Raw genomic sequence first — 22,595 nt, 5'->3', positions numbered from 1 at the left:
AAAGCTCTTACCCAATCGGATGATTGTGAATCAAGCAGCTTTTTTTCCCCATCTCCAATATTTTTGTAACTAATAATCACATATTTTAATGTATATACTTCCATGATTTTTCTCCAGGATTGCTTGCAAGAATGTCCTGGGATTGACCTTCAATTCCTGAAAATTCCAGACTAGTCCTGGAAGATAGGAATCCCTACTTCCACCAGGTTAAGCTAGGGTTTAAGTAACTGTGTAACTTGTTTGGAAATGTGCTGACATTCAACCAAAAGAATATAAATAGATCAGGCCTGTGTTAAAATTGGAAGCTCATGTCAAATTATGCCATTTCACCAAAATAGTCAGCTGGATAGCAGAAAGAAACAGACCTGCCCTTATTCCTTCCACATCTGGAGTGGAGGCCTCACACTTCCCTCACATGCCCATTGGGTAAATTTGCCCTGGGTTCCCCCATCTGCCCTCTAGTGGCTAGTTCCTGAGTGACATCGGTGGTAACCTCAGACCAGAAGCACATCGATCGTCAGTCAAACCCTCCATCTTTTGTGCCTCCTGGTAATTATGTCCCATTCTTCAATGGGCCCAAACAGGCTCAGCTGCATTGACCAACCAGTGCCCACCACCGCCCCCCCCCCCCCAAAAAACCACCCCCCCCCCCCCCCCCCCCCCCACTGCCCCTCCAACCCCACTTCACACAAAGCAAAAGGTTGCTCGTTTAGGCGATTACCAGTAATTGGTGCACAGTCCAAATGCCAGAACGAGTAAGCTTTTTGAAGAGATGGGGAAAATGCTTCAATAAATAGAAAGGGAGAAATTCAGTATTTTCAGTGTTGAGTCTGATCCCAAACCCTTGAATTGCTGTGTGTCCCCTCTGGCACAAACCAGGTGAAGTGTCTCACACCAGCCAGCAGTGTTGCACCCTACACCCCTGCCCACTTAAATGAATCACCCAGGCGACAGTTACCTTGCCATGAACGTCTCGTGGGCAACCATCCGACTGCGGACCAAGCTTTGGGGACCGTGTTGCTATGGAAACGGGAAGCTCTGCATTCCCCTCAGGTGTGGCACCTGCCCTGATAGGGCAGTCTTCCTTTAACTGGAGGTCCACCAGCAGTTTAAAAAGAGTGAAGTGTTTATACGTCTGAAATCTTATCTTCTAAAATCTGCTTCTGCTGCAAAAGCCCGCGGCCTGTCTTCTTCAACTAACGGCTCTTCTTTTTAATCTTATTTGCATTCATATTATCCTCGCAGGTGGTACTCCAATACGAGGTAAGAATGATGGAAGTCGGTGAGCTTTCACCTTTTCTTTTGATTTTCTTTTCGTTTTGGTTACTTACCCTTTTCATTTTCTTTCTGATCGTTTCATTTTCTGTTTAAACAAAAGAAAAAGTTTTTTTTTAATTTATGTCTGGTATTTTGTCGCAGTTTGTCCTTTGTGTTTTTTTTAAACTTATATTAAATTGAGCAAGATTTCTCTCTATTTGATATGCTTTAACTGAAAGCATATCATAGCTTTGTGTGTCATAAAGTCAGTCACAGCTCCATATTTGTCTCTGTGTCTGCCCACCCCACCCCCCAGAAAGCTTCTCTCTCCTTTTAATTTTTTAAGCCGTGTCATTTATTTAGTTAACTAATTTATTTATTTTTGGAGGACCTTGCTGTGTAATTGCAATTACATTGAGGGCTCTCTACCAAGGTGGCCTTGGCCTCCGCAGAACCAGCTCAAGGAACATTTTTGGCAGCAGTTTTAATGTTTAAAATTGTAGACAGCCCCTCGCGGAAGACAAGATGGCCCGTGCTCCAAGGGAAATGCTTTACAGCTCTGTGTGGCTTCGCATCAAGACAGGGCACTCAAACATGATAACTTGAGAGTGCCGTTGCCGAAATGTTTTGTGTAACCAGCAAACTTGTTGATCAAAAAAAAAGAAATTATGTTTTTGGTTTGTTCTTTAAATGATTTTTATTAAATCCAGTGATGTGAAGGTCTTTGCTTTGTATGTTAACAAGGTGGCAGAATCTATTTATAATGTCAATAACTCACATACTGTAGATTATTCCGAAGTTAGATATGTATGGTACTATGTTTTTAATGTCTGCATATCCAGCCTTGTGTTCTAATTTCACAGTTATATTACTCAAAAGAAAACTGACTATAGAAATCACCCTTGTCTACCCAGCTCCTTCACTGCCTAATCTTCAAACATGTCCATTGTAAGTGGGTATTTGGAGGCTCCACCTCATTCCCCCATACATCAGTTGCACAGGCTAGCTCCAATTCAGCCAGGGCAGCAACAAGTGTGATGCCACAATTAGCTTCTGTCCTTCTGCCTGGCTTTCTATCCCTGATTTGCTAGTCAGTGACACTGCTGGAAGATGAGATGGGTTTGTGAAAGTGGGGCAAAGACAGGATCAGGCTCAGCAATAATGTTCCCCATGATCAAAAACCTCACACATGACGAGGCAGTGGAGAGTAACCGACATCTCAGAAACGGTACCCCAGTACATGTCCAAGTCCAGTACAAGTCTGCATCTTTGGGGTAGGGAGGTAAGGGGGCCAAGGAGAAAGAATGAGTAAGCGCATCAGAGGTGAGATTGAACTTGTTGCATTTCCTAAGATTAATGAAATTGGCTGAAATTTGGCTAGTCTGGAGATTCTATTTCTTGCTGCCTCCTGCTGCCTTCATTCATAACCTCTGCCACCATTACAGCAGAGACATATCAACCTCCAGCCTAAGTGAATCACCTAGAGCTGGAACTCGAGATTGCATACTGGCTCTGTTTGATGAGAGTGTAAACTCCTTCCTGTGTGGAGCAATTTAGCAGGATCCTCCATGTTGCTGTTCAGGATTCCACATTATTCTTGAGAGTCAGCGTAATACTTTTATGCTGTTCTCAATATCTTTCCAGTGTGGATAACACTGGGCTGTTCTCTGATTCGCTGGACCATCAGAAGCTGATTGAAATGTGCTTGGTGCCAATTTCTTAAGCTTCTTCTTTATCAAGCCATTGACTATTATAAATTTCTCATGCCTGCATGTTGTGCAGATGTTATGAGTTGTTCCCTGCCTGGCCCCTGGGACTCATGAAGGAGAGGGTCATAAGCCTTTGGCATGGCTGTTGCTGCAACCTTACTGACACTGCCCCAACATTGAGCCTCATTGTGCTGGAAATGGGGTTTGCACCCAAGGTTTACCATTCATTCATCTCACCCAAATCACTAAGAAAAGGAACAAAGGAAAGAAAGTTGCAGGAATGAAGGAAGAAGGGATATTTGGGGAGGTAAGGGGAATTTTGGATGCAGACTAAAGCACTTGGTCATTTTCTCCTCCCAATAGGGTATTGCCAATTTCATAAATGGATTCTAATGACTGTTCACTTGAGAGAGTGAAGCAAGGAACATCAAATGGATGTACTTGAGGGCGTTAGATTGTTTAGATAGGTATTTTGCAGGTATTTTAAGAGGATTTTGAACCCTTTCAATTAATAGTTCAATCCAATAAGTGACAAATTAAGAGAAAATGATTGTTATGGTTCATCTTGTCACCAATCAAATGGGCTCTCACTATCCTCCACCGCAATTTGATTCCCCATTCTTCGCTCTTTCTCTTTCTCCTATCTTTATTGGGTGATTTCTTTTCCCACAAAGGTGATTGTTTCTTTGGGCAGAATTTTACTGTTCCCCGCTGGTGGGTTTGCAGGCGGAGAGGGCCAACTATTGGCCACTTAAGGGCTTCCCTCCCTGTTTCAATTTGAGGCTGGTGGGAGGAGTTCAAGGATGTGGAGATGTCTAGCCAGGCCTCAAGCAGGAAGGGTGGGTGTGGGGGCAGTGTTGCCTCCCTCCCTTTCCACATTGGGCATCCCCACTTCCCTCCACAAGGTCTATGGATGCTCCCTCCTCCTCCCCTCCCCCCCGCCCCCCCAGCCTCTCCATCAAGACCCTCACCTCCCTCTCCCCACCCCTTCTCTGTCATGAGACCCCATTCTACACTTACCTGGTCCCGGTCTCTGGGACTTAGAATCTATGGACCACTTGTGGTCCCAGTCCTAGCCACGGCTACCACCACTGCTCCTGGGACTACAGAGCTTCTGGCCAATCAGATTAGAGTTCTGCCCAAGTAAGGGGCAGAAGTCCCGCCTTCAGCCAATCAACACTCCTTGGAGCGTTTGTTAAAAGGCTGCAGGCCTGTCGTTATTGGCAGGGTTGGGTTCCCTGTTGACTCTTCAGGTGCTGGGATGGGAAACTCCGCCACCTGAAAAATCTTGTCTCTTGTTCCAGGTGGTCTTTTGTTGGTTTCTTTGCATTTTCTTGGTGAACAGTTACAGTGTAGTTGCATCCTGTGAGTAGTTCCTTCCTTCGTTCACAGGTTCAGTGTGTTTAAAGGGTTAATGCTGATAACAGTGTCCCTTCATCATGCAGTGTTTTAAGTTTCCAGTGCACTAGTAGGAGGCAGGCTGGATGCGGAGGTTTTGTGCAGATGCTCATGTGATATCATGAATCAATTCTATCCCCTGATAGCCTCCGTCAGAGCAAGCTATTGAAAAACCCCAAAATGCAGGAAGGAGTGAGCAATTGTTTGGCAAGGCTTTCCCCTGGCCCTTGTGCTGCCTCATAATGACATTACATCAATCCCAAATTTCCAGGCCTTTGTGTGGATGAGTTCCCCTAATATGCCCTGTGTACATAATGGCCACCACCCCCACAATTAGACACTATGGTGAGACCCAGGATTGAGCGTCCAGCCCATTAGCAAAGTGATCATCCTGAAGCTTCGGACCAAGAGTTGCTGATCAGCAGAGACCAGCCAAGATCTAGGCTGGGGTTGAGCCCTGGCTTCTGCCAGTTGATAGGCTGGGTCAATACTGCTAATGACAACATCCCTGGAGGAAAAAAGAAGAAAGGGAAAAGTCAACTTGGATTCAACTCCAGAAAGCTGTGCATAGATGGGCACCAGGCGAGGGGCTCGACTGTGAAGCCCCTGCATGATTGAATGGTCTGGTCGTGTGGCCTCAGTTATGAAGGATGGCCATTTGGATAGACAATGAGACCTGACAAGTTGTAATCCAGCAACCAACATTGGGAAAAGAAGGGATGAAAATTGGAGGGAAAGTCCTGGAAGTTCCTCATAAAGAAGCTTTAAAAAAAATTTTGTCTACTATTTTTCATTTTAGGGACATAGGGCAGAATCTTCTGTTTGGTGACCAGGGCGGTGGGGGGGGTTGCGGTGTGAGGTCCGCTCGCCGATGCGTAAAATGACGCGGGGTGACATCGGGCATGCGTCCCGATGTCTCCCCGAGTCATTTAGATTTTCAGTTCGGCAGCTGCGCGCCCACCAAATTGTCAAAGGCCTACTAAGGCCATTAAAAAAGTAATTAACATGATTAATGGACCTGCCCATTCAACCTTAAGGTTGGCTGGCAGGCCGGGAGCCCTGGCGGGCTTCTGACAAAACATTGCAATCTCATCCACGGGCGGGATGAGGGTTCATGAGGGTATTAAAATTTTTATAAAATGTTTAAATAAAAGAAATTGACATGACCCAGCTCATGTGACAGTGGCACATGAGTGGACATGTCAGTAATTTTTTTCCCCCTTTTTTATTGACAATTTCAAACTGAGCTGACCTCCCTGAGGCAGCACTTTGTCTCAGGGAGATCTGTGCGCTCTTTTACACGCTTGCGCAAAAGAGCCCACTCCCAGCTCAGGGAATCCCTCCCTACCCGCACAGGGAGCGCATAGCACTTCCTGGTGGACGTCACGCTGGGCGGGCCTTAATTGGCCCGCCCACGTAAAATGGTGTGTCCCCAACCAGGGGTGCCAATCGGGAACCAGCCTGCTCCCACACAACCCCTCACACACACCCCCACCCCCCAGACATGCCTGAGTGCATGGGCCAGGGTTCGAAGCTGCTGGTGCCAAGGTTACAGTGAACTGCATGCATCAGGGGGTGACAACGTGAAGGACTGAACATTCAATCAGAAATGATAGGACCGAGATCAGAGAACTAATACCTCATCCAGATTGTGGAAAATTATATTTGGTTAGCTTTGTAAATGTTGAAGTTTTTTTTACACATTTCTGTCTCCTCCTGCGTATAGCGATTTATGTTAAATGCAGATCCAGACAAATTTCTCATCTAATTGGAGTATGATAATAAAAATTTAAACAGTCTTCAATCTAAACCACATTCAGTAGCCTTATTCCTTTTTCAGTGATCGGTATTATATTCCCTTCACCTTACACCTCCCTCAGGATTTAATTAGTACCAAGAGATTGTGGCTGTGTGATTGGCAGAATTTGCAGCAATCGTTAAAGTGGGGTTACAGAAAAGTTGAGAATAGGGCTTAGAATATGCCAAGCTGGGTTAGTACACAATGCCTCTTGTTAAAGGCTTGTCCTTTACCACTGAGTAAGAAGCGAGGGCCAACATAGCTAGTGTCAGAGCCTGCTTTGAAAGCAAACTTCTGGCTCCTGCCCTCCAAGGTTTGAGCTGGGTACCCTATAAGATGCCCACACTAGTTATACATCATGACGTCTCTTAATGCAAGTGCAGTCACAGAATGTTTTCTGTTCCATTCTGAAGCACCAAGCAATTTGTGGATTATAACCTTAGCTGGTCCCTGTTAAATGGATCGGCCTCCTTTAGCAGGCATGCACTGTATTCATAACAATCTGTGCCCTGTTGATTATGCCATGGCAGATGGTTCAGGGGCCAGTTGCTGATCTCTCCACACTATAAGAATCCAAATCTACATCTTCTTTCACAAATTGTCTGTAATTGCTAACTGTTGGCATGGCGTTGGGAGTCAGAGCGAGGTTAAAATGCATTAATTTTAAGCAGAATTATTTCCCACCCTTTTCTCTGCAGCACTAGAGCTGACTAGGGTGCACACATTTTGGAACATTTGATCTGTGTGTGTGGACACCATTGAGTTTTGCAGCATTGGCGATTGGCATTCACTGTCTCAGGCAGGTAGGCACACTCTTCAGAGTATCCTGGGTTGGGGAAGGAGGAAGCTCCTGTGAAAAATCACAGCTGAAAAGAGGTCCCATGGCATTTCTGAAGAGATCCCGGATTAAGAAACTCACCTGTTCTCATGTTCTTGACCAGCTGTTTATCTAGTGAGCAGCACCCTGCACTTGGGTGAGCAGGTCTCAAGGCTTGTGACAGATCAGGATTGGCAATCCGAACCGGGGAATGAGGGAAAGTCAATGGGGAAATACAGCCATTTCTGCATGCAGTAAGTGAGAATTCCCAGGATTTTAATTCCCCCCGCTGCCGTTTGTCTCCTGACAGGTGCTCTGCAGATTGAGAACAGCGAAGAAACCGACCAGGGGAAATACGAGTGCGTGGCATCGAACAACGCCGGGGTGCGGTATTCTCCTCCTGCTAATCTTTACGTGAGAGGTAGGGAGCGGCTGATTACTCAACACCCTCTCACTAAAGGGTGCTGGGCCTCTAGCACAACTTCTATGATCTTCTAGTTCCTGAGTGTTTGTTTTCCATTAAAGCAGTTCAGCACAGGGGCGTATATTCCTGTTAAGTTGGATTCTTATATTGAAACTCTTGGGAAAATCCATCAGATTTCCTGGGAGGAATTTTCCCAGCCTTAATGGCAGGTTATACTTGTCCCAGAAGAATTCATTTTCTATTTTTGACTTTTTTCTTCAATATTAAAAAAAACAAGCAGCTCATTGTACCATCGTCTGTTTTTCAATGTTGCTCTCCTGACAGAGAACCATGTTCCATAAGGTTGGTGAATCAAGTGCAGGTATCAGCATGCCTGAATGGTGTTGCTCTGAGAGTCAGACACCAACACCAGAGGCCCCCACCCCACCCCTGATCTTAATCACTGGAAGATATCACAAGTTCAGCTGAACTCCACAACAGGAGAGTATCCTTGCAAAATGTACCGATAGAAACTGACCAGTTGAAGACTAAGAACAAGTTGCAACACACAAGGAGCAACTAGAATTTCTGGAAACCCACAGCAGGTCACCAAGCATTTGCCAAAATCACCCTTATTCTCATCCCCAGGTCAATCGCCTTCGTCAGAGGCCCAACTAGACTCTGACCGAGGGATCACACCCATAACATTAACCTGTCTTTTCTCATTTGTATGCTGACTGAGTTCATATTGGCTTCCAAAATTTGGAGCCTGTATGCCCACATCGAAACAAACAATTCAGAAAAGGCCCCACCCTAAGTAAGACTTTTTTTTTGACCAGTTTGTGTCTGACATTTGGCCCCACTGTCTTCCTGAAAAGGGCTTCACTGAAACCACATCTCCTGCTTATTCCATACACTTTATTTGAAGTGGCAGGATGAGGATTGCAGGGTGAGGCCCAGTCAGGCCAGCAAGGACATGCCCAATTAGTTAAAATCCTGAATCTCTTCTAACAAATGAATTATAATAAACATATATTCTCCCAGCAGGAGATGCTGGATAATGATTTGAACTCTCTCCCTGACTCAGGTACATTGAATTCAGTTGAACAGTTGACTGTGATCAATTTACTGAGCAGACTGGAGATGGAAACAGCTTTTCACAAAAATAAATCATTTGAAGTCCTTCAGCTCTCAGTACTTATTCCTAAAATTCGTATATGTGAGAGAAATAGCTCAAAATAAATGTTAAAGATTGGAAATTGAGCTTGTTTAATTAGAGGTACACTCCTTAGGAAGGGAGAAGAGCAAAATGAACCAGGCAAGATGGCACCTTCATTTTGCATACTCCAATATAGGGTTGCCAACCCTCTAGGATTAGCCTGAAGTCTCCAGGAATTGAAGGTCAATTTCCAAGACGCTGTTGCTTGCAACCCTGGAGAAAAATCATTGGGACATTAAGAAAGATTGGTCTTTTCTGGCCATTTTATTTGAACATTTCTCTTTACCAGGTATAAAAATATTGAAAATGGGGAAAGAAAAGACTGCTTGGCTGACAGTCAAGCATCATCCAATTGGTTAATGAGTCTGTTTGCTTTCTGATTGGCGTAGGAAGACAATAAGTCACATGGATGGGTGTGTCAGCCGATTAATGAACGGAGCTCGGGGGGCAAGTCATATGATGAAACTTCCAAACCTCCTTCAACAGCACCTCCCAAATCCGTGACCACTAATACCTAAAAGGGCAAGAGCAGCAGAATACATTTAATCACAGCTGGCAATCTATTTCAATATGGCAGAACAATGACAGACTCCCATTTTAGAAGACCTGAAGGATTCTGTAGTTAGTCGCTCCTAGCACCATGATGTAATCCACCCTGACAGCAAGAGTTATTTCAAACAAACATCACCTAAAAACTCAAAGGGGAATTCGAAAAACGAGGGAATCAAAAGGATGAGCTATTTGATCAAACTTAGCAGAATAGCTGATCTCACTCAGTCACCCAAGTTACACAGCACAGTTAAAACTCAAAACAAAAACAGAATTACCTGGAAAAACTCAGCAAGTTTGGCAGCATCGGCGGGGAAGTAAAGAGTTGACGTTTCGAGTCTTCATGACCCTTCGACAGTTCTGTCGAAGGGTCATGAAGACTCGAAACGTCAACTCTTTTCTTCTCCGCCGATGCTGCCAAACCTGCTGAGTTTTTCCAGGTAATGCTGTTTTTGTTTTGGATTTCCAGCATCCGCAATTTTTTTGTTTTTATCACAGTTAAAACTCACTTGGGTGACCCAAGCGATGTCACGATGCTAGTTCTATTTGATTGAAAAATTGAGCTAATACATGAACTTGGACAGAAATGGTCATGTGACATTCCCTTTTTATCTGCAGCCTTCAATGGATTTTCATAGGGTGTGTGCAAAGCCCTCAATAAACAAACCCGGGTGCTATTGTTTATTTTGGCCAGAATCAAATAGCTACTAGATTGTGAGATATAAAGGCAGGAAGGGACGTTAAAAAATATTCTTTCATCGTGACACTGTCCAATTTAGCAACAAGTGTGTTGGGACCCACTTGATGCATCTAACAGAAGGGCCGGCTGGCATCATGGGAGTACACTGTTACAATTGCAACATTGGACCATCCGTTATAGTAGGAGTACCTGCTGGTAACTCAGTCTGTTGGCCAAGATTTTTCAAACCCATTCAAATCATGTGATATACGCCCCTGTTCTACCTGAAGATAGGTTATAAACTGTAGTCAGTGAGGGAAGGAGCTAATTCAGCTTTTCATGTACCTTGTCATAGCAGAATGTGTTTGAGCTCAATTTAAGAGAGTTGATGTATAAGGACGGGAATTAAAAGGTCCCAAATCTCACTGGATCTCTATCCATTCCAGCCTGGTCACATCTGTTCAAAGAGGGAATTCCAATGTATAAAGTGTGCATTAATTTGGAATAACTAATTCCCATTTATTTTACCCATGTCTGTAATAACCTTAGCCTGATCCCATCATATCTGAAATCTAGCCCATGGAATAATGACTCCTCTCACTGAAGGCCATTAATAGTTAAGGCCATCCATTCATTTTTCTTGAGTGTACAGAATGTTGTAACTTCAAATTTAACAGCTATTTAAATATTTAGTGTTGTATTATATTTTCAAGGAAATTTATATTCAAAAAAATTCTCAAGTAATGTTCCAGAAAAACATATTATGGGACAATGTGTAAGAACACAAAATGGCTGACAAACTCTTGCCTCAAATGCTGGAATGGAAGAAAAGGCCAGTGGATTTTCCAAACGATTTAAAAATATTGTTGGTTCTCAACGATTTAAAATTGTTTTATATCATTTGGACTTTGACCCAGTGATTACTGATTGCAGAGGAATGGAAAAGGATTAAATATTGTGCCCTAAGTAATTTTTCACAAATTTGTGTAAATCTCAAATTCTGTCAGACTCTAAACTATCAATTGTCTGCCCAGATCCTTCCAGAAATGACAGCATAACTATCAACTGGGAATTGTTGAATCTACTATCAAAGCCAACAGTTAGGCCAAGATCCTGAAAAGGGCTGATGGCAAAATCTGGTATTTTTCTCATGCATACTAAAACAGTGTACAGTTTAGAGAAATCTCTTGACTCCTAAAAATCAGACAATGTTCAATGTAGTGCAGAGAGACCGTGACCTTAGGTTCTATCTTGATCCAGTTCAGCTGATCCCAAATGAGACTGTTATAAAGTTGCTACAAAAATGAACTTTTTCTGAACTATTTCCAAAGCCTTCCTGGTCATCGTAACTGGAATATGTGTTGTAACCAACCCATCGCAACCGCTTTAAGAGATTTTCAAGAGATTGTTAAATAAAGCACGCTGCCTGGACATGTATAGTATTTCTCCCTAACTTGTGTTGTCATTTTAAACGAGACTAAGTGCCAAGTATTTATTCAGTGTCTTCTGATAGCCGGAGAAGGATATATTAATAGAGAGGTTGGAAGCAGCAGCATTGCATTGTGTAACTCAAATCATAAGCATCTCCAGGGGCAACAGGAAGCAATTGAGACCCATTAGTGATTTCTGTAGTTGGTATCAGATGGGCTTACCCATGACAGGGAACCTTCTAAAGAACCTGCCTGTGGATTATCAGTCCCTGACGGGAGACAAATCTAGGTGAAATGAATGCATCCTCTTGGCTTCTTTGCAGCCTCAGGAGGCTTATACTCTAATAACTAAAACAGACGAGACATCCAAAAGTATCTTAGTCTGGGAACAGATGACAGAGACCAGGTGGTAGATTATTTGACGGGTTCAGTTCTAGAATAATGAATACACAAAAATGATCGTAAAGGAATGCATTGTCAATACCTTAAACTGCAAGATCAAAGCCTCAAATTGGAAGAAACTGGTGTGCAGATCTCAAAACTAAAGCTACGACCATGATGAAAATGATGTTCTTGTGCAGGATATCTCTGCTCGTGCGGGAAAGTCTACAAGGACTCAAGAATGATTGAAAGTGCCTCTTCCTTTGACTCTCTTGTTTATTGTGGAGAAATGCCTTGCTTCTCCTTGGTAACTCTCCACAATGACACCACTGAGGAACTCTGTCACTGCTCGGCCCAGAAATGTTGATGCTAGGTTTTTGCCTGTCATGTATTTTGTCCCTCCACGCATAATCCTATCAACACCTCAAGGCGGACAATCCATGTCTTCAACCTCTATTCGAGACTACTCCTGAGTGGAGCACTGAATCATTTCAATTAAAGCCTTGCATTCTTCGTAACCTCGCTGAATAAAATTTCCCAATCAGAGTGAATTGATACTGAATTATGAGCAGTTCTGTGCTGTGAATTCAAGTCCGTTGAGAGCTGAGCTGGAGGATTCACTCATTAAATTTTGGATTCTTTAACAGCTGACAGAAAGAAGACTTTCATCCCATCCATCTGGGCACAACTCCAGCTACAGCCCAGGAGATGAAAGGATGGCAATTGGCCCTCTTTTTTTTTGCTTTTTATAAAAATATGATATTCTCCAATATCTGAGTGCACATTGGAGCCAAATCTTTGGCTGCAAAATAAAAAAGCTACTTCAAGATTTCTGGTGTTTAAGGTGTACCAAAAGACCAATTCTATGCAATAAAGCAGGCTGTAGGTGGTAGCTGCATTTGTTTAGACTATGTTACCGTGTTGCTGTGCACAGCTTCGCCTGAAATGTGGCCTGGTCACTCTCCACCATTTGTGACTCTTTTCCAATCTTCATTGTAGTTCATTCTGCCAACTTTAAGTTCCAGATTGCATGAAACTGGCAGAGATCCATATCAATAAAGCAGAAGCAAGTATCTTGAAAGTGAGAATGCTCTTAATCTTGCTTCAGGGGAGCTAGTCTATCAAACTGATTTAATACCACAGAGCCAAGGTTTTCTGAGCACTAATCCACCTCTGTATTATTAGAAATCTTGTATAGGGCATACACACAAATGCATAGACACTTAGTAAATCTGTGTCTTAATGTCCAATGGCAGGGGGAGAAAAATGTGTCATAGCATCATTGAATTTTACAGTGCATGTTTGACCACTGGATGTAAGATTTTCTGCCTTGCCTACCCTGCATTACTGATTTGTGCTCCCAGAAGGGGAAACCTTCACACTGGGAGTGGAAACGCATTACTGAACCCTCCCCCCCACCCTCCCCACTCCATCCAAATCCCTCAATGAGCGCTAGAAGTCAGAAAAATCTGTTGGCCATAAAGGTATCATTTTTGCTTTAGCCCTGTCTCCTAAATATGTGGCCACTGAGCTTTTTTTCTTCATAGGCATATATTTCTAATGTATTCTCTATTCGTCTTGTTCAAACAGTACAAAGCTGCTTGAGGCCATTCTCTCCTTGTGCTGTAACAACTAATAATTTGAAAATGATGAAATGACAACACAAAGGGGAAATATTAATGCAGTATATTAACATAATGGCTACACTGTAAGTGGATCAGCATTCCCAGCAGAGAGTTATGAATTCACTCTACAGTCAATTTACCAGAATACAAATTGTTAAAAAATATTGTCTTTCTTGCATGCCTTCTATGTAAAGTACCACTCACAACATAAGAAAGTAATTTGTTTTGTTAAAATTGTGTTCTTTCCTGGTGCCTGTAAACTATCAATGCCCCTGAGCTCCCTCTTCAAAGGATAAAGTGGTTACTAAGGCAACGATTTGACTCCTGTGTTGGGGACAGTTGCTTGATGATTGCTTCATCCTCCTGAAGATTTGACCTCTGGGGATTTAAAGGTCATGGATGAAGTTTACTAAAAGGAAAAGTATATGTCATTTGAAAAATTCTACTTTGAACTAGTGCCATTAGACAAGTAATGATATTAGGAAAGATATAAATACCAATTGGATGGGAAGGTGAAAGGTCATTGGTGATGTATTGACGATAACGCAAATGATTTTTTCCTGTAATTTTAATTTTGATTATAAAAATGTCAGAGGGATGGATATTTGATCCCTCTCCGAGCTTTCCTGCCTAGCCTGCGACATACAAGGTTTGACTGTGTTTAAAAAGGATTTGTGGCCGCAATGTGGGAACAGCGGACTCCTCTCGCGAGCGACGAGCGCGCAGTCAATTTGTAGGACAAGGCCTTGTCCATAGAGCTGCAGGCTGACGCGCGCTCAGCACAGAGGCTGAGAGTTTGAGTCGGTTGTTCCTGCTCAGCGATGCGAGCAATACAGCTGCATCTCTTTCACTCCTTAAGAAGGCTGCTGTGGTGGGGAGAGATGGGGCCTAATTTCCAAGACTTCAGGAAGAACGATGAAATGGCAATTTTATTTCTGAAGAACTTGCTGTCAAAAATCAGAAGCCAACTGAAAGAAGTGAAAGAGATGAAAGGGAATAAAGGAAATGTTTAACTTATGTGTTTTAAGATAATACAACAGCCTTGCATTAGTTTTTATTTATTTTTAATTTGATTTATCAGTGGAATTGTTTGAGTTAAAAATCAATTCCCTCAGAAGGACTAATTATTGAGGCGACACACAAAAAAAATGATTCTTGAAGATTTAGGCGAAAAGGTCAAAGGTCGTTAGTGAGAGTAGATGTTGCAGCTAAAAGCCTTGAAGAGGCCTTTTTACTCTCTCTGTGTTTCCCCTATTTCTCTTCTCCCCATGTCATTGTGTTCCGCATCAAACCCCCTACATCCCTCAGAGCTACGAGAAGGTTGGTGTGTTTTTCTTTTTTACTTTTTTTAACCCACATTACATATGAATAATCTTTTTATTAAAAAAAAACTAAACCCCACAGCACAGTTCAGATAATTTGCACTAGTCTGTGGGTCCCCGTTTTTGCATCCCAAAAGTTTTCCCCCACTTGTTTTGGTAATGTGTTGTGCCTTGTGGTGATGATACCTTGGCGCTTGTACACTGTTGCCTGGTGCATGATGGGAGAATGTAATAACATGCTGCATGCTGCTATGTCACGCTAAAACATGCTATGACAAGACAGTGTTCCTGCTGCATTTCAATGAGGTTTCAAGGTTTAAAGTTGGGCTTGGAGCCTGCCAGGCACCTATTTATACTATTTACACTGAATAATAACTACCTGATAAGACAACTTTGTGTGTGGGGAAGGGCAGGGAGGCGAAGGTAGATTTTGCAATATGAAGGTATTTTATGGGTATGCTTTGTGACATACATTGTGGGATCGAAGTGAACACAGTGTCAGAAGGTAAAATGGAAGGTAAGGTGCCAAAATGGCAGCCTTTAAAATGTGCTGTACTGTCTTCCAAGGTTTCCCTGAGATGGCAACAATAAAGTTATTATATTGCATCTGACACGCATTGAGATCGTTTCAGAATTCTTCCTAATTTTCAAAATAATTGATTGATTCCCCCTTGTGGGGGAAGGGGTGGAAATTAAACAATGTTGAGGCTGAGCACAGGATGTTGACTTCAGGATGTGGCCTATAGATACATAGGAGAGGACAGGGCTGGGAAACACCACTACAATCCATCCGAGAAGTCCCATTGTATTATCTCTCATACCCCTCTATGCTGTTGCATCATCAAATTAATGATCTCCCATTGCCTTCTTTGGCAGACCATCATTCCATCCATTCACCATTTATGTGTCAAGTAGTTAACATTAACTGTCTCTTCATTCTCTCTCTTCCAAGTTTGAGGCTGTGTTCTCGAGCAGAATCTGTATTAAACATGTTGATCTTTATTGTGTCTATATCTTTTGAGGATTTGATTACTTCATTAAGATTACCTGTGAGCATTCTCTTCTCCAGTGTCAGCATTCCAAGCTTTTGCAGAATTTTCCACACATCTCAGATGTCTTAATTGAGTTATCAGATCAGTAGCACTTTGCTGTACCTGCTTCAGTTCCTGGATGTCTTTCTCACAATGTGGTGAGCAGAATTGTACACAGTACTCCAGGCAGGTCTGGAACAGAGCTCCTTACAAACTCAGGATTACTCTTGAGATTTGTGCTTTTTCTCTTGCTATACAGGCACAATGGAATGCAGTGGTTCAGGAAGGCAGATCACCACCACCTTCTCAAGGGCAATTAGGGATGGGCAATAAATGCTGGCTGCATTCCATGAAAGAATTTTGTTTTTAAATCCCTTTTGCTGCTGTACACTACAATGATAGTTTCAGCAATCTAGTCCAACCACATCACCCAGCTCCTTTCGATTACTTTTATTTAATTCCTAGGTAGACAGAGAATTTATGGATTCTTCACCCTCTAAGCCAGTGCACCCCTCGCCACCTTCATTCATTTTTCCAGCCTCTTTTCCTTAGATGACTCACCGGGAGGGTACCTGGAATCCAACTTAGTGTGTGCCTGGATATGTGTGTGTGTGCGTGCGTATGTCTGGGTATGTGTGTGCATGTGTGTTTGTGTGCATGTGTGTTTGTGTATGCATGTGTGTGTGAGAGACTGTCCCTAAAAGAGGCCAACTGTAAAGCAGGTTAGAAAATTGATGCTTCAGTTTTTCATGCATTTTACAATGTGCTGAATAGCATAGACAAGTTCATAAACTTCTAGTTTAGCTGATGTGGAGTGTCGACTGTAAATTATCACTCCTTGTGTGCCATATTTTGAATATTAACCCAGCCCATGGAATCCCCACTCTCACCCAAAATCCCCCTGTAGATGTTAGTGATGGGAGCTCAGTTTTAGAAGTTGACTTTCCCTGTGCGATGCATTCCTAATCATGAAAAGTAAATAGTGTGACATCCCCACAACAACATTGCCCATCGGGGTGGGTGGGTGGGCGGGTGGGTGGGTGGGTGGTGGGGGGGGCGGGGGTGAACTCGATAGCATCATTGGCAGGTGTACTTGTTATCTCCATTGGGGAATATTGTGTGGCATAAGGGAGGGGGAGTAAGAAAAATGCAGCTTTGCCATGGTCTCTGACGTTTCACCCCTCATCATGCAAAAAACTGATTGAGTTAAGCTACAAAATGATTCCCAGCACAAGGAGTCCTTGACCCAGTAAAAGAATGGGCCTCCGAGATCCCAGTGTAAAGTGCCTGCTTGTCTGCCTGATTTTTTTTTAAGACCATCCCGAGCTTGGGGCATCGGCTGGTGTCCTAAGCAGAACTGAATTATCCCATTTCTGGGAGAGAAAGAGAAGCAAAGGACAGGAAGGATTTAAAAGGGGCCTTTGAGGAAGAATCCATAAATTCTCTGTCTGCCTAGGAATTAAATAAAAGTCATCGAAAGGAGCTGGGCAATGTGGTTGGACTAGATTGCTGAAACTATCATTGTAGTGTACAGCAGCAAAAGGAAAAGCAGCAAAAAAGAGATGGTTACGGGGAAATTTTTGCCACTCTCCCAGCTGGGGGGGGATGGGACGCAGAAAATAATCAATGGCAGCAAATTGACTGGTGGTCTCTCTGAAGTGTTTGATTTTCATATGTAAACCCAATGCAGGAATGGCGAACAACACGTGCCAAGCTTAACCCTGTCTTCACCTAAGGTCCACACACATTCCTAAAGATGTCATTAGATATCTATCAGCAGTAGGAAATGGGCTGATTTTTCCCCCTTCCCTAATCCAGGGCACGTACATCAATTAGACCAACTTCCATGCTGCCCAGTTGAGGTAGATGAACACAGGACAGTGATTGGAACTAACCAGTTGAGTCAATGGAATTTCAATTCATCTGTTTAGATTTCCTGTCTTCCATTCCCAGGGTAAAAGAGGGCAACCTGCCTGCTCTTAGAGTTCCAGCAATTGTTGTTTAGAACCCCTTAAAGATGTGTGAACATGTACAGAGGTGATTGACCCTCTAATATTCGCCCTTCCACTCAACGGGGCAGCATATTAGGAAACCAGTGCACACTGGCACACCAGTGCACATTGGCACAAAACTGCAGACTTGCACACCAGTGCACACTGGGGCAAAGTGACATCATAAGGAAAAAAATGAACTATCTGCTCCATAATCAACTTCACCTCATCTCCCCTCCCCCCACCCCACCATGAACACAAACAGATACCAGACGCTCTGTGTGCGTGTGTGTGTGTGTGTGTGTGTGTGTGCGGGCAGCGGCGGTGGGTTATGATAGTGACATTTAGATTGAATATCAAATGTAAAGTGAAGCAGGATTTGGGACTAAAATCTCAGCAGGGATGCATCGGAAAGAATTAAATAGTTTCAAGCTGAAAGAGAGAAAACAGAAGCACTGAGAAGAAAAAAGAAACCTGCCAGTCATTTGAAATATTCTGCACTGTTATTACTGCTCTTGGCTCAGTTCCTGCTCAGTCCCATAATTCATCACACAGAAGGAGAAAAGATAGAGAAAGAGCGAGCTCCCTGATGGTTTCTGACAACAGTTTGCTCAATAAAGCATGGCTCAGCTGCCTTTATGCTGTATTTAGACAGTAATTAAGACTGGAAATAGGCAAAAGGTTTGAATTTGGCCTTTTTTTCTTAATTTAATGAGGATTTACTGACTCCAGGTCTTCATGTTCGTTGATCCTTTCGTCTCAGACCCTCTATTTGAAGAAATTTGAAAGTCATTAAGAGGAAAAAAATTCCAGCCCTGTAGGTACAAGGATGAAAGAAAATCATTTGCTACATAAAGTACAGCCCATATCTCTTAAAGGGGAAGTCAACTGATTAACAAATTACATATTTCAGTAGTTTGCTGTCTAACAAAATTCTTAAAGAAAAGACAGGATAGATACAAGTAAGATGATTCCCCTGTCAGACCTGCTGAGTTTTTCCAGCAATTTTTGTTTTTATTTCAGATTTCTAACATCCGCAGTATTTTGCTTTTATGAAGATGTTTCCCCTGTTTGGGGAGTCTAGAACCAGGGGACACAATTTCAAAATAAGGGGGAAGCCACTTGGGACTGAGGTGTGGAGAAATGTTTTCACTTGGAGCATTGTGAATCTTTGGAATTCTCTACCTGCCAAGGGCTGTGGAAGCTCAGTCATTTAGTATATTTAAAGCAGAGATTGACAGCTTTCTAAATACCAATGACATAAAGGCAAATGGGGATAGTGTGGGGAAAAAGGCATTGAAGTGGATGATCAGTCATGATTGTATTGAATGGTGGAGCAGGCTCGATGGGCTGAATGGCCTCCTGCTTTTATGTTTTGGCCGCTTCAAGGGCCCCACCTGCTGACTGGAAAATGCCAGTCAGCACAAGAAAGGGACCTTAATTGGCTCAAGTGGCTATTCATCACTTGCAGCTCATAGCATGTAATTCTATGCCTGCCCACCCACCTCAGGTCCTGCCTTTGGAGCCAATTAGAAATTCAGGCAGTGGTGTCCCAATAATAAATGGTGTTGTGGAATACCATCTTATGTTTGAACAGTCCTAACATTTGAGAAATGTTCAGACTTCCAAATCCAATTTTCCTCTACAGTCTATCACTCGGCTTAAAAACTCTTATTGCAGTTGGGATGTTCTGATGAGGGTTATCAACACAGATTCCAACTGTGATATCCAGGACCTCTCGGCGATAAAGGCAACATTCAGCTGTACTACAAACCAGTTAGGCTCAGACTCAGCCCCTGGACTGTTTAAGCTGTGGTAACAGCAGAAAGAAATGTTTTCTAGTTTCTACTCCTGGTTACCATCCCAAGAGCACACAAATCCCGAGATCATCAGGCTTTGCTGTGTAGGCTGCCATTATATTACTGACATTCACTGTGGAGGCTCATGTGTAAAGAAAGGCCAATTGGATAAATTACCAGAAGGCCTCCACTACCAGTGGAACCATTATCTCAGCATGAGTTGTAGCAGAGCGTAGTGAAGAAGAGAGGGGGAAAAAAGCAAGAATATCCAATCTTATTTACTACTTCTCCAAGTGACATACAGTGACAGTATATCAACGCTGCACCAACCTTTATTATTATATTGACAGGCTGTCCAATTGGTATGTCAGACACCACTTTAGTGCTTGCACAGTCTAATGTAAGTCACGGTGCACTAAGCACCCTGACAGAACACTGGTATAGAATGAACAGAGCAGTATTCTGAATCAGCAGCTTTCAACTTATGGTGCGTTTTGACAAAGTGGCCTTTTAAGACTGCTATGCAGTTCATTGTGCCCTACATGCTGTTTTTGAATAAATCAAAATGGAGTCATGGGATAGACGTTTAGCTTCACCCTTGAGCATAAAACTGGCGTTGTGGATCAACTGCCAATTATGGGGTCTGCCCGATTTTCATTGAAATCATTGTAAATGAGAATCAGGTAGCTTCTTCAACAAGTAACTGATCCACAAGGCCAGTTTAATACCTGGGCAGCAAGTTAAATATCTACCTTGGAGTATTACAGCACAGAAGTGGATACTTTACCCCCATTGCACCTATGGCAGCCCTCTGAAAGAACTGTCCAGTAATGCTTTTAGAGTTACAGTAATGCTTTCCTCTTGTTCCTTCCTCACACTCACATTATTTTTCAGAGACCTAACTACTTTCCTTTTGAAAGCTGTTATGGATTCTGCTGCTGTAAGAACATACCACATGTTAATAACCCTCAGTATTTAAAAAAAATTAGCCTCTTATTGGTAATCTTCATTACCCCCTAGTTACTGGCTCACCAACTAGTGGAAAAAGATTTTCACTATTTATCTTATCAAAATCCCTCATAATTCAGAACACCCCAATCAAATCTCCCATTAACCTTTGCTGATCTAATGAAAAGTAGCCCAGTTTCTCTAGTCTTTCATAACTAAAGCACATCATTCCTGCTATCTACTGTGTGTTTCCTCCATAGTCTTGATATCCATATTAAATATTAAACCAACATGTTGGCTGTAGCCTGTATTCTGTATACGGTTTACTACAGACCATTCAGCTGTGGAAGAAAGGAGGATATGACACCTCTATAATCTGCCAATATTCCCAGTTTATCAACCATCCCATTTTATCTGAGTCATCGGTTGAACTCTCAAACATAGCAGACAACAGAATTGAATAGATTTAACGTGGACTATAATGCATCGATGGATTCTCACTCATGACAGCCATTTGTTAATCCTGGGTGGAGAGTGTGTGTGGTTGTCAGATAAGGGCAGGAGCAAGCTTTGGCTGCCTGTGTCATGCAGTTAGGAGCACATATGTAAAATGGACTCTTGGAGTGGGGTAGAAAGAGGTATGCACCCAAAGATCTGCACCCCAGAAACAATTAGTATCTCGGGAAGGTGAGAAAGCTGTGCAGACAGGTACATGCCCTATTACTATCTCTAATCAACTGCAGGCTGCACGCAGCATCTGGGTCTTGTGAAAGCCTTGTGGTTTGGACCCAGGAAACCTGAAATGATTCGCTTACAGCTATGGCTTCTGCTTATTTCTGTTAATAACTGAACTAATGCTACAATACTCTCTGCATCAATGTTGCCATTGTGTTGATATTGTACCTTGAGCATAAGATGGATCAAACTGGAGTAAATCCACACAGTCCAATTTCTTTGGTTCGTGAAGACAAGCCTCAATGACAACAAACTGCTGATACTACATGGACTGGTAATGGTTTTCAAGTTCAGTTTTGCAGCTCTGGTCCCAAGTCCTCTTTATAGTCAACCTTCCCAGATCAATATTACTTCTCGAGTCAGCAGTGGGATGATCCTTGAGCCAGCCAAGCTCCCAATGTGACAGAATGTGTTGAAAGTTTGGGGTGAAGACAGAAGCTGAAATGTAATATCTCATTGCAGTTAATTGTAATGGCAGTCTTGGATCAGCTGAATGAATGCAGTAATAACAAGCTTAGCTTGGAGAAAGAGAAAGCCACCTTTATGTTTGGGAGGGTACACACTTCTCTTTTCCTTTCACCTCAGGTTATGCACAGTGCATGACTGAGCTGGTGGTGAACAGGCCTGCTCCCAGGCATGTGGAAGTGGCTCAGGATGTGTTTTTCCATTGAATTTGATCGCCTTTCCCTGTGAGGAAGCACCTAGCCCACACAGCCCACATTAAGTTCCTGGACTCAAGGATGGGGAGAATTTAATTAGTTTGAAAGGTATGAGTCTGTGCATTATTTTTTAGCTCACTGTTGCCTATTATAACCTTTTCACCTACCACCCAGTTAGCTTCAGAAATAGCTGAACTCTCCTCCACTCCCACAATCACACACCTCCATTGCCATCTTCCACCTCTATACTGAGAGCTCAGAGATGTTTCTTGCATCTGATTATGATTAGTTCAGCTTGATTGGGCAGGCCTTGATGATGATTTAATGGTGTCATATTAAATTCAGCCATGGCTCATAGGAGGGACAATAACCTGCATCATTAAAAACACCATCAAGTAATACAAAATTAGATTCCAAGATTAAAATGCTATATGCAAAAATGAATTAATGGTCTTGCCAAATTGAGGACAGGCCGGAGAATTGACCTTGGCTGCATCCTATAGTTTTCCTGCATATTCTTAATTTGGCAGGAAAATACTCAGATGGCTCTTTAGTGCATTAATTAGATGCATTTGTTTGAAAAAATGGCACTAGCTGTTTGATCTGATTGACTGGCGGCAGTCTGTCATGGATGAAGAAGACTGATTTGAGGCAACATATTGTGGCTCTAAAGAGCAGGCCTGCAATAAGCCTGTTGCCTGGACAACAGTTGGTTATGTATTTACAATCAAATCCACCACAATTTGGAGCCACCTTAAACTTTGAAGGAGTCTGGAATCAACACATATGCCTGTGCAGAATTGGAGGCAGGAGGAATGAGAAAATCCAACAGCTATCACCTGGCA

At 42.8% G+C, this 22,595-nt stretch overlaps 1 protein-coding gene across 6 annotated transcripts in view; it reads left to right on the top strand.

Annotated features, from left to right (window-relative positions):
* The window catches only part of LOC121286718 (receptor-type tyrosine-protein phosphatase delta-like), a 471,126-nt gene that overhangs the window by 268,121 nt on the left and 180,410 nt on the right, over positions 1-22,595 (top strand). For 4 of the 6 annotated variants that reach the window (XM_041203734.1, XM_041203737.1, XM_041203731.1 and 1 more), the window contains 2 exons: positions 1,246-1,263; positions 7,290-7,400. In XM_041203734.1, coding sequence (XP_041059668.1) covers positions 1,246-1,263; positions 7,290-7,400 — 129 coding nt within the window. The remainder of the gene's footprint in view (positions 1-1,245; positions 1,264-7,289; positions 7,401-22,595) is intronic. The other 2 variants (XM_041203736.1, XM_041203735.1) reach the window with 1 other exon arrangement.

The sequence above is a fragment of the Carcharodon carcharias genome, chromosome 14 (genome assembly GCF_017639515.1).
Source record: "Carcharodon carcharias isolate sCarCar2 chromosome 14, sCarCar2.pri, whole genome shotgun sequence".
Lineage (NCBI taxonomy): Eukaryota > Metazoa > Chordata > Chondrichthyes > Lamniformes > Lamnidae > Carcharodon > Carcharodon carcharias.
This window is presented reverse-complemented; position numbering and strand designations above follow the sequence as displayed.